Raw genomic sequence first — 12,900 nt, 5'->3', positions numbered from 1 at the left:
CAGCTAGGTGGCGCAGTGGATAAAGCACCAGCCCTGGTTTCAGGAGGACCTGAGTTCAAATCTGGTCTCAGACACTTGACACTTACTAGCTGTGTGACCCTGGGCAAGTCACTTGGCCCTCATTGCCCCACAAAAACAAAAACAAGAAAGTTGTATTATAGGATTGTAGGATCATCTTAAGTAGAAGATCTCAAAGGTTATCTAGCCCAGGGCTTCCTTCTTAAATTTTTTCCACTCATGATTCCTTTTTGCCTGAGATTCTTATGTGACCCCAGGTATATAGGTATATAAAATAGGTATACATAACCTTTATTGTCAAATATTTTGTGACCCGCCACATTCAGTTATACAACCCATGGTTTAAGCACCTTTGATCTAGTCCAACCCTCCCTCCCCCAACTTTTTCTTTACCGATGAAGAAACTGAGGCCCAAGTAAGTTAAGTTACCTGCCCAAGGTCAAGGTAGTAAAAGGCATAACTAGGATTCAGATTCTAAGATCAGAGTTCTTCCATCATGTCATACTGCTTTCCTACTGATTAAGAAAATAAATGGCAAAGTTACTATGAATTTGGTTCTACCTTTAAATGGAATTGTATTTTACTAGTCATGTTAGCATTTATGGTCAAGAAAAAATTAGTAGTGCAATCTATGAGACCTTTCAGTTTACAGAAGGTATACTTATTTGTCGAATGGAAAAAAATTCTGTATGACACAAGCCTGCCAGAAACAATTTCATTAATTTAGATTAAGCTAATTCTAAAAATTTCTGCTTAGAGATACTGGCAGAGTTATATTCCCTATTTCCTCTCTCCCCTGTCCCCAGTGTCTTTAAAAATCCCTCACACAAGCCATTTGGAGAATTACAATTTGTAATCTCAGACAACAGACAAAACTCTAGTTAAGACTTAGCAAAGGGGGGGCAGCTAGATGGCACAGTGGATAAGCACCGGCCCTGGATTCAGGAGTACCTGAGTTCAGATCCGGCCTCAGACACTTACTAGCTGTGTGACCCTGGGCAAGTCACTTAACCCCAATTGCCTCACCAAAAAAAAAAAAAAAAAAAAAAGACTTAGCAAAGGGTCAGAGTTTAGTAAAAGTCTCAGAACAATAGTCATTTTCCATGTTTGCATGCTGGGCATGGTGGCGCATGCCTGTGAGGGTTGGAGGTGGGTAATTGAATGGGCTTGGGTCACACAACAGAACAAGTAAAAAGTTCTCTGTTGGCTTTTGTGCTAGTCAGATTGGGTTTGGGCCCATAAATTGCCCTTGCATGTCCAACTTGGGCTTGCCCAAGGTATAGGGATACCTAGTCTTTAAAAAAATTTAGAACGTCTGTACTTTCCAGGGAATGATTCACCTAAAACCTCTTTGACCACTCCCTTTAAATGGTGGAAGGTGGCCACTGGTCAAAAAATTCAAGAGATACTCCCATTAACTGAAGCCACAAAGACATCTTCCTTCACAGCGTGATCATTAATCCAGTCAAAGCATGAAAAAATAGAAGACTGTCTTAATTTTTTTTTTTTTAGTGAGGCAATGGGGGTTAAGTGACTTGCCCAGGGTCACACAGCTAGTAAATGTCAAGTGTCTGAGACCGAATTTGAATTCAGGTACTCCTGACTCCAGGGCCGGTGCTCTATTCACTGTGCCACCTAGCTGCCCTAGAAGACTGTCTTAAGAGGATCTTGCCCTTGTGCCCTTCCCCACATTTCACCCTTCCTCCCTAATTCTTTCAGGGAGAAAGGAATTTCTCCTTATTGGTTCTTACTGCTGGAAGGGGCATGACTGGCATTGAGGTGGGAAGTGATGAGGGTCCCTACAAGCATCCTCTTTTTCAAGGCTCACCTGACATTCCCCTTCTCGGCCCACAGGCTGTGGCCCCTGCCGATCCCCACTCTGTGGCAGAGATCAGAACCCGCATCCGACCAAGGGAACCTAGGCTTCGACAACCCTATTTTTGACAGTCCAGCCCCTGCCTCGGTCCTGACCCCTGACGCTGATGTGAACGTGGTGAGCAAATGTTTCCTCAGTGAATTGCAGGGTCTCATAACTTCAAAGAACAAGATATCAGGGGTCAACCTATAGTCATTGAAGGTTGCACAGCTAGAGGGAGACCTAGAAGTTATAGGGGGTCAGAAATGGGAGGAAGCCACGAGTCATCACATAGCTAGAAGAATGGAACTTGGGAGTCACTGAGGACCACACAGCTGGGAGTCAGCCCTGGAAATCACTGGTGGCCCCTCACAGGTTTGCCTCCCTTCTCCCTGGCCCAGAGTCCCTAGATCAGCGTTTTGGGTAGGGGTGGGATATTGGAAAGGTTGGTCTTGGTCTTTGGCAGGAAGCCATTGGGGTTCTCTCTCCGTCTCCTTTACTCCATTCTCATTTCACTCCATTCAAAACTTCCAGGGTAAAGCGGTGTGGGAGGGAGTTCTGCCCCAATTTCTTGGACAGCCTCCCCTGGCCACAAGGCTGGGGGCACTGAGGTCATGGTGTCTGGCCAGGAATTTTGGTTTCTGAACAGCTGGGAAGGATGTTAAGGATGTGAGTCTGTTCTCAGGGGACTCCGGGAGGGGATGGGTTATGAAGAAGAGACAGATTATCAAAGTGATGGTACTAAGTTCCTCTGTGGTGCACGTCACTCAGGAATTTTCCCACCCTGCCCCCACCCCATGTTTTCTTTCCGTCTGGGTGGGTGTTCTTTTCTTTGACTCTGTATAGCTGTCTCTTCATCTGTTCCTCTGTGTCTCTGGGATTGCGTCTTGTTCTGTCTCACTCTGTGTGACTCTGTTATTTGTGTCTTTTCCTGAGTCTCTGCTTTTATTCTTTCTGCACCTCTCTGCCTGTCTCTCCGTGCCTACATGTGTGTCTCTGAATCTCATCCTCTTCATCTCTGCCCCTCTTGGTCTCTCTTCCCCTTAGGTTGTAGAAGATGCTTCCTCTCCAACAAGCCCCACCAAGAATAGTGGCAGCTACTTCATTAACCCCTTGTTTGAATCAGACATCTGAGGCCCTCCCATCCTTGACCCTTGCCATGGTGAGAGAAACCCTGTGAACCTGACCTGTGTGGGGAGAGGGAACTACCTGAGCTGATGTCAATCCTTTTCTGTCTCTTGTCTCCACCATGAAATCCAGCCCAGGGCTCTCCTCACCCCTACCCCCACAACCTGTGTTTCTATGGATGGGCTGGATGACCTGAATGGATGGGATGGGTGGATAAGCAGGCTGTCTCCCATGATGGTGGGCAACTTCTGCACTGCCTCTTCCCAGCATAGGGTGCCATTCATGTATTTTCCTACCAGGGCACACCACAAAGCACATCTCAAAATGGAAGCCACACCTCCCAGTTTTCAGATCAAGCCATCCAGCCTTCTGTTTGTCCAGCGTTCCTTGATTTGGTTCCCTTGGTCCAGCCTATGTCCCCAGTTGCCCCTCATCTCTATGCAGCCATTTATTTCTTCTCACAGGAATCACCTCTCCCTCTTCCTCCCTTGTCCTCTCTTTCCACACCTCTCTCTACCTCTCAACTCCGCAGTCTCTCGACAGAATGTTGAGAGACATGAGTTCAAGTCCTAATACTGACTTGCTGTGTAACTTTAGGCTAGTTTCTTCCTTTCTCTGGGCTCCAGGGTTCCTGGAGAGGAAACCAGAGCAAGGGAACATGACTCATCCTCCAACCAGGGTGAGAGAGAGAGAGGGAAAGGGAAGTCTGCCAGAAGACTCTCTACGGACTGGTTGGTGGTGGGGGCAGAGCTAACCTTGCCATTACCCAGGGAAGGGCTAGAGAAAGAATGAGAGCTGGCCTTTTTCAATAAAAGATGTTTAACTGACTGGTAACATGTTTCACTTTTTTTGGGGGTGTGTGTGAGGCAATTGGGGTTAAGTGAGTTGCCCAGGGTCACACAACTAGTAAGTGTCAAGGGTCTGAGGCCAGATTTGAACTCAGGTCCTCCTGAATCCAGAGCCGGTGCTCTATCTACTGTGCCACCTAGCTGCCCTGATATTTTTTAAATACTGAGAAAGAGTGGATGGAGGGCCAAGTCACTTCTCTCTGTTTCTTTTCTACCAAAGGGTAGTCATAGATATAACACCAGAACTTTATTAAGTAGAGAAGTCATGATATTCCTGAAGAGTAAGCTACTTCCAGCAATTCAGATTGTACATTGGAAAGAGCTTTGGATTGATATGGAAAGACATGGATTCAAATCCCACTTCAGATATTTACTAGTGACCTTGTGCAAGTCACTTCTCTTTACTTCAGTTTCCTCATATGTAATGGGGGGTATTTTTCAGAACTTTTGAGGTTCATTCTAGTTCTAAATCTGTGATCTTATGATCTGGGGGCAGGTAGGGGGCACAGTACACAGAGTGCTGAGCTTGAAGTCAGGAAGACTCATCTTCCTGAATTCAAATCTGCTCTCAGACACTTACTAGCCATCTGACCTTGGGCAAGTCACTTAACCCTGTTTGTCTTGGTTTCCTCATCTGTAAAATGAGCTGAAGAGGGACATGGCAAACTATTCTAGTATCTCTGCCAAGAAAACCCTAAATAGTGTCACAAAGAGTTGGGCACTACTACAATGACTAAATAACAAATGATCCTTCCCCTTAGAATATACGGAGCATACATGAGTTACCATGGTCAAAAAAAATGCATCTTCTGGTGACTTGTTCTGGGATGGGGATGGTAAGAGCCAATAGTACAGTCTGTAGTTAAACCTATATCTCAAGCCCTGCTAGCAAAGTGGGTAGTGGCCAAACTTGGATTTGCCTTACTCAGACAGTGAGAACTCAGGGTCCCCTTTAGGCCGTGGCTAATTAAAATTTTTCACTCACAATCCGTTTTCACCTGAGAAATTTTTACATAACTCCAGGTATATAGGTATAGAAAATGGATATACATAACCTTTTACTATTGCCAAACTTTTTGTGACCCCCCAACATTCAGTTATGCAATCCTATATGGGGTCACAACCCGTAGTTTAAAAAGCTAGGCTTTAGACTACCTCAGTAAAGAAGACAGTCACCTTTTTCCTTTTCTGCCATGGTTACTAGGACAGTAAATCAAGGGAATGGGTGTGTATATGTGTATGTGCATGTGACACTGTGTGACCTTAGGCAAGTGTTTCTTTTCCCTTCTTTGCACCTCAGTTTCCTCCTCTGTAAAATGAAGAGATTGGGTCACACGATCTTTGTTTCCTTTCAGATGGAGAAGAAATGTTTCCTTTCAGGGTCGGGCTCCCTGAGGAAGTGTACCCTCCAATATATAAATTGTTTCAGATCTGGAATTTCAATGTTGTAGGGAACTCAAGGTGAAGAACGTCCTTACCTATAGATCGGCACCTGTTCTGAAACTGACAAGCTTTGAGGATTGCCTAGTGCTGTCTGAGTGGCTAGCTTGACTCAGCAAGTACCTATGTGAAGTGGAGTTGAATATAGCTTATTCTGACTTTGAGGCTGGTTATTTTATCTCTGCTACCCCCATCCTCCTATATTCCCATGTAGTCCCTATTGTAGAAATGTAAGTTTACCTGAAATTTGCTCAGAAATCTGATGATCTCTCATGCAAACCTTGTGGACAAGACGGAGTGATGTGAGTTGGAGAGGAGGTGGGTTGGAAGATAGAACCATTCTGGCATATTCCAAATTGGTGGAGGGATGCACCTAAAAAGTGGCAATTAATGGATTCACATCAATCTGGAGGAAGTCTCCCATGAGGTGCCCAGGAGAGTCATAGGATGCTTTAGTTTACAAAGGGCTTTCTTTCTTTCTTTTTTTTTGTTTGTTTTTGCAGGGCAATGAGGGTTAAGTGACTTGCCCAGGGTCACACAGCTAGTAAGTGTCAAGTGTCTGAGGCTGGATTTGAACTCGGGTCCTCCTGAATCCAAGACTGGTGCTTTATCCACTGCTCCACCTAGCTGCCCCACAAAGGGCTTTCTTATTCTTCTCATTTGATGACATGGAGAATGTAGAGTACTTCATTTTTCAGAAGAGGAATTTGTGATCCCTGCTCCATCCAATGTGAGACGAAGGGAGGGCTCACATGACTCCAGATAAATCTTGGGGAGATGACAAATAGTGAGGATAGTGTTGTCGCTGAATTCAAGGGCTGCCTTTTTCTCTACTGGAGCCCAGAGGCTGAGAAAAGCCCAGAAGGAAGGACTGAACAAGAAGGGCGAATTCTTAGGGGATTAATTCCTAAGATTCCCCCTGCTCCCAGTATCCCAGAGCTCAGATAGTGGTTTATAAGACTGGCAGCTGGCCACAGCTGGCTCCACAGTGGTGCTGAGTCTTTGGTGTTGGTCCTAGTTAGTTATTAGTCCTCATATATATATATATATTTTTTTTTTTTGGAAAAAAGATAGATAGGCATTTGTGTTATGTGGCTATGGGGGCGGGGAAGGAAAATCTGGTGGTATGATAGAATTCTGAATTTTCTGTGATGGGATATCTGTACTTTGCTCCCCCCAGAAAAATGAGGGTTAAGTAACTTGCCCAGGGTCACACTGCTAGTAAGTGTCAAGTGTCTGAGGTTGGATTTGAACTTGGGTCCTCCTGAATTGAGGGCTGGTGCTTTATCCACTGCGCAACCTAGCTGCCCCTTATACATTTTAATATTTCCTTGGATTTCCCTTGGTCAGGGAAAAAAAGAAATCAAGTATTTATTAAGCAATAACTATGCGCTGGGCTCTTCTTCAGTGTTGAAGATATCAAGAAAGGCAAGGAAAAAAAACCTTAGCATGCCCTCAATGAGTTTATATTCTGATAGGTGAGACAATATACAAATAACTAGATACATACAGGATAGATGGAAAGTGAGATGAGAAGAGAAGGCATTAGCAGTTGGGGAGACCACCTGAAGGAGGTGGGGCTGTCAAAGTTGAGTCAACAGGGAGGGTAATGAAGTATGCCCATTCTGGGCACCTGTCCAAAACGGCGGCCCCAGAATGAACTCACTAAAAGGAGAAGGGGCCTCTAGTGGTGTGAGTGGGTAGATTTCTTCACTAGGATTTGGCACATGCCAAGACCACCTAAAAGGGAGGCCCTCATTTGGGAGATATCAAGGACCAACTTCTGGGAGACAAGAATTGGCTCACTCTATGTTGGCTTACCATGTGGTTAGAAGAAACCTCTTTGCATTGTTCATATTGGAGCTTCTGAAACTTTTTCCACTCGCGACCCCTTTTCGCCTGAGAAATTTTTACATGACCTTGGGTATATAGGTATATATAACTTTTCCCTGTTGCCAAACTTTTCACAACCTCATATGGGGTCTTGACCCACAGTAAGAAGCTTTGCTGTATATAACTGGAACTGGTTGTGTCTTTAAATCTACCTGGCCGGGGCAGTTTCTCTTCCTGATTGGTCCAGGGGTAAAGGACTCATGCACTCACAGCATGTGACACCATATAGTAAGCTAAGGAAGGTTGCCTTGGGGACCACTTCTCCCTCCCCTAAAGTAATGTGGCCTGAGAAACATGCTTGGGATTTTGATAGGTATCATTTGTCCTTTTTGGTTTTAGGTTTAGGGAGTAGAGTCCCTGCCCCAGCCAGTGAAGGGGACATTGGAGGCCAGATGCTAAAACTAGCCTAGCAAGAAAGCCCTGGGCATCCAGGGTCCTAGGATACAAGTCAGGGAAGTTGGAAAGGTTGGATTTGAATTTGGTACAACTAATGTAGGAACTGAGCAAAGTTTAGTTAGGCTAAGTGAATCTAATCTCTCTATACTTCCCAGAGGCTGAGATCTTCAGATAATATGTTGGGAGAAGGAAAATTTGTATGTTTGAAATTATTCCTTTGAAGAAAATATTATTTTGTAAAAGATCATCTGTGGGAGCAGCTAGGTGGCACAGTGGATAAAGCACTGGCCCTGGATTCAGGAGTACCTGAGTTCAAATCCAGCCTCAGACACTTGACACTTACCAGCTGTGTGACTCTGGGCAAGTCACTTAACCCCCATTGCCCTGCCCCCCCCAAAAGATAATCTGTTGCTAAAAGGAACTGGGGTTCTTGGAGTCCTAAAACTGAGGGGTACAGTGGAGTCTCTAACCAGTAGACTCCCCCAGTGCCTTCAGAGGGCTGGAGATTGTGTGTGTGTGTGTGTGTGTGTGTGTGTGTGTGTGTGTGTGAGTGAGAGAGAGAGAGAGAGACAGAGAGAGAGAAATCTAATACACTTGTCCCTCAGATGGTTGGGGACCAGAGACTCACTGAGAGGGAGAGACTTGAGACAGAAAAACCAGTTAGGATATTGCAATATACGAGGCATGAAACTGAGGGGCTGCATGAGTGGAGAGAAGAGGACATAAGAGATGTTGTAAAAGTAGAAACAAGATTTGACAACTGACTGGATCTTTGGGATGAGACTGAAGAGTACATGAAGAGAACAACACAGAGATTGTCAGCCTGAGTAACTGGGAGGTTGATGGTGCCCTTGACAGTTTTTGTCTATTGTTTGTCCTTTATTCTCAAAGAGGACCATGACATCAGGGCGATGTCATACGTTTCAGTGAATTGGATTTAAGTGAGGGAGGGCTGTGCAAGGTCACCAACCTCACTCTTTTCTCCAGAGCCATCTGGGTCCAATGGCAAGATATAGATCAGGACAACTGGAGATGGCCCCAGATGTTTAAGGCAAGTGACTTGCCCAGGGTCACACAGCTAGTAAGTGTCTGAGGTGAGATTTGAACTCGTTCAAATCAGGATAGAACACCGGCCCTGGATTCAGGAGGACCTGAGTTCAAATATGGCCTCAGACACTTGACACTAGCTGTGTGACGACCCTGGGCAAGCCACTTAACCCCAATTGCCTCACTTTTTAAAAATGCACCAAGACTTTTGGGACACCCATATTATAATTCCATCTTAGAGCTGTGACACTGAATTTTTAATTGGTGATAATTGGTGAGTAATCAACATAATTAGCCAGACCCAGAACCATCACTGCATGGCCATAGTTATGCTTTGTATCTATTCTCTTTGCTTTTCACCTTTTGTTGTTCTGTCATTTTTCAGTTGCTTCCAACTATACACGACCCCGTTTTCTTGGCAAAGATACTGGTGTGCTTTGCCATTTCCTTCTCCAGTTCATTTTACAGATGAAGAAGCCAAGGTACATAGGATTAAGTGACTTGCCCAGGGTCACACAGCTAGTGCCTGAGGCCAAATTTGAACTCATGAGTCTTTCTGACTGCAGCTGTCAGCTTCCCCTTTCCACCTTTAACATTGCCTTAAGACTACCATCCACCACTGCTACAACTTCCATGACCAAAACACATTTCTGGGGTCACTATTTCCTTGTATGTGTTGTTTTCTCTTATTACCATGCAAGCTCTTTGAAGGCAGGGCGGTCTTGATTTTCACATTTGTATTCCCAACACATCACATCCCAAAGGTGCCTAAAAAGGCATTTTCATCCATTCATTCACTCTGGCTCAGCTTTGGAAGTTTTAGTTAAGGCTTAGATTAGAAACCTTAAGGGCTCCTTAGTCTGAGCCTAGGTATGAGGGTCATTTTCTGTTTCACGGTGTTTCACGGGCTGATGTGACCAGTGCTGTATCAACAATAGACTTATTCACCGTTAATTAGGCTGGTGCCTAATTAACAAGACACAGTCCACACATAAAACCTTCCCTGCACTCATTCTTCCGGCTTGGGGTCATTTCCACATCATGGTGAGGCATCAGAAGTAGTTTTCTTCTACCTGCATGTCAGACGGACTTTCTCGGGTGTTGTTTGGAAAAATGTGTACATTCTAATGGGGGAAGATAGCAGAGGTAGAGAAATAATGGCTAGGAAAGTGTTTTGATCTGGCATGTCAGAGGGATGAGTGGAGGGAATGAACACTTGAATGGACCAATTTCCAGAAATACTGGCAGGGTGCAGTGTGGTTGGGGGTCTGGGCCTGGCTCGAGTTGGCTCTCTGCATTCCGGACAGCTCAGTCCTGGAGTGGAGTTCCAAAGCTGAGTGGCTTGCTTGTTCCTCGACATTCCACAACACCCTCTTTCTGAATGGTAGCCGAGGAAAGCCTAAAGATCCCTTCTCAGAATGTTTTTTTGTTTTGAAAGGCATAAAATACAAGGAAATCAATTCTATTTAAATAGTTATCTTTGGACTCCAAGGGCTCAGCACAGTCCTCCCCCTATTTCCCACTAGCTACTCAGCTTTTGGACTTCTTTGGAATCATGCTCCCATTGTATATTCCCCAATCAGATTTTAAGTTTCTATCTCCAGCTCTTAGCACAGCCTGGCTCATAGTAGATGCTTAATAAATATTTGTTGATTGTCTACCACCAAGTTGTCTAGAGGTTGGTAGAGGAATTATTCGAAATCGTGGATCCTTGAAATAAATTTTAAGTGTCTTGTAAACCTTAAAGTGTATTAGAAAGTCAAGGCAAGATTTTTCTTTTTAAGAGGTACTTGTAGGAAGGGTGAGTTTCCTTTTCTCAAAAACCAAAAGCCTCTATCTAGGATTCTAAATCTGTTTAACCTTCCAGCACAGAATGGAGACCACCAGGTTCATCTTTAATCAAATGTTTTCTTTTAAATAAACCAAATACTTCTACACAAGGTAAATAATGCATCTTCTCAGTTCTCTGAGATAGGATTCTTGACTATCTTCAATATGGAGTAGAAATCTTTTCTTTCCTTTTACTTTTTTTTTTTTTTTGCATGGGGCAATGAGGGTTAAGTGACTTGCCCAGGGTCACATAGCTAGTGTCAAATGTCAAGTGTCAAGTGTCTGAGGTTGGATTTGAACTTGGGTCTTCCTGAATCCAGGGCCAGTGCTTTATCTGCTGCGCCACCCTTGGAGTAGGGATCTTGCGAAAATATAATCTAAAGTTTGGTTCCTGGCTTTGCTTGGAAAAACAACAATCTCTCTAAATGTTTATCAAAAAAATGAGGATAACAGTATTTGTACTATGTACTTCAAAGGGTTCTTACAAGGAAAATACCTTGTAAACCTTAATTTTTTACAGTGATGTGAGCTATTCTTCTAGCTGCAAATCAGAATTTCTTGCAGGGTGAATTTATTTGGTAACTCAGATATGCTCTACCTTGCAAACAGTAGGGGCTTAGCAAATTGTCTGTTGAGTTCATGCAGTAGGTTTTTATGTCAAGACAGACCACTATGAACTTTAAAACCTCCCTCTTCTGCTTTATTGACAAGTAAATTGTTCAAAAATGTTCTCACAGTTCAATAATTACAAAGACTCAGACTTACATTAAAAAAGTAAAAACCACATTCCCTCCCCACCCCCAAAGCAGTAGTGTCCAGCTCCAAAGGAGCCCCTTAATGGAAAATCTGAGGAAAGAGCCAGTACTGTCTGTCAGACACTTAATGTTACAGGACTAAATGTGGACTACAACACTCAGTTTCAACTAAAAACAAGTGCACATCATAAACAGTGGGTGGTTGTTTTTTTTTTTTTTTTGGAGGGGGGAATCCATTGGTGTCGTGTTATTAGCCCATTAAAACCAAATCTTCAGTAAGTGACATCCGACTGTCATACTGGGGCAAAAGGCACACTAATGGGTCAACGAAAAACTGGCCATGCCAGCCATGGGATTAATTACAAGCTTTTAATAAGATGTGGTCACAAATATGGTCACTAAATGGAGAATATAAGGATGCATGAGATTAAATAGCCACACAAAACACCACTGCTGCACATGGGCCACAGGAAGTCTTCAGGAGTGTGTTGTGAATTTTTCTACATGATCAATACTTGTTTAGTAATCATGGGGTTTCCATGCAGGTGAAAGATGATGAATGAGAAGAGCTCTCTCATTTTAAGTTGCTCTTTTGACTCATGTAAGGAACCAAGAACAGATAGATATTTCATCCCACTGGCTGTTCATACACACATATATGTATATGTACATGTGTGTGAGAGTACACTACTCTTCCAAAAAAAAAAAAAAAAAGGGAAATGAAAAATAAGAGATGAAATTTTTCACAACAGCATTTCTAATATCTTAGATGTCCTGATCAGTGCCATAATTGAGTATGGAATAAAAAGCAGTTAGGGTAAAAAGGGGAAGGGGGAGACATTACCAGTAACAGTCCTATATACATGACTAAAAAGTTGGTAGAAAGATGTTTCTGCAGCTGAATATATAATGGCTAAATGAGTCGAAAGGCCACAAATTAACCTCAGCTTTCTTTTGACTTCATGATTCTAGTGATGCTGGGAACAATGTACAATTTCCTATTATTTTCCTAAAGTTTTAGGAAAGAGTTGCAGGAAAAAGGGAAAAGTATATTTATTTGAGGATGTAACAGGTCCTTTGTGTGTATTTCCTATGCAAGGGTCCATATTTTGTCTAAAAGGATTTCCGGCTAGTGAGACATTACATCATTCTATAGAAAAATAATATTGTCAATACTGTTTAGCATCCACACTACCAGTATTTTCCCCTCTATTTCTTTCTTGGCAGAAGAGATTATTTATTGGTTTTCTTTAATGCTTATATGTAACAGATTTATATCACAGCTGTGCAGAAATGAATACATCTTAACTATCGCAACTGCCCAACGTTGCAAAAAAAAAAAAGTGATTATTATTGTAATAATAATTTGTTTTCATTTCCATTTTCTTATCTACAATCTGGATATTTATTTTCTTGTGAAACACTAGAGACTGACATCAGTCTTGGCACTCGTGTGACACGCTCCGTCTCTGTTTCTGCATACTCGTGCAGTGCTGGGGGTGAGGCTGAAGCACTGGAGGCTAGAATGTTGTTAGGCATCACAGGTGGATTGATCAAGTCCATCTAGTGTAAGCTGATTTCTGTGCGGAGAATTGGGGCTGGGGGGACCACTGGGATTGGAGCTGTTCGATGGAGTAGAGTGTTTGGTGGAATCAGAATCCGGCTGTTAAAAGAGAAGAAATGATAATGA

General features: G+C 43.3%; 2 protein-coding genes across 3 annotated transcripts in view; one reads left to right on the top strand and one right to left on the bottom strand.

Moving 5' to 3' along the window:
• Positions 1 to 3,035, top strand: part of AMN (amnion associated transmembrane protein) — a 76,533-nt gene extending 73,498 nt beyond the window's left edge. Inside the window, exons 13-14 of the mRNA XM_043980679.1 lie at positions 1,873 to 2,011; positions 2,921 to 3,035. Coding sequence (XP_043836614.1) covers positions 1,873 to 2,011; positions 2,921 to 3,007 — 226 coding nt within the window. The 3' untranslated portion in view covers positions 3,008 to 3,035. The remainder of the gene's footprint in view (positions 1 to 1,872; positions 2,012 to 2,920) is intronic.
• Positions 3,036 to 11,146: 8,111 nt separating this feature from the next.
• Positions 11,147 to 12,900, bottom strand: part of CDC42BPB (CDC42 binding protein kinase beta) — a 159,460-nt gene continuing 157,706 nt past the window's right edge. For both annotated transcript variants that reach the window (XM_043982415.1, XM_043982416.1), the window contains exon 37: positions 11,147 to 12,873. In XM_043982415.1, the coding sequence (XP_043838350.1) occupies positions 12,742 to 12,873 (132 nt within the window). In that variant the 3' untranslated portion in view covers positions 11,147 to 12,741. The remainder of the gene's footprint in view (positions 12,874 to 12,900) is intronic.

This window comes from Dromiciops gliroides, chromosome 2 (assembly GCF_019393635.1).
Source record: "Dromiciops gliroides isolate mDroGli1 chromosome 2, mDroGli1.pri, whole genome shotgun sequence".
Lineage (NCBI taxonomy): Eukaryota > Metazoa > Chordata > Mammalia > Microbiotheria > Microbiotheriidae > Dromiciops > Dromiciops gliroides.
This window is presented reverse-complemented; position numbering and strand designations above follow the sequence as displayed.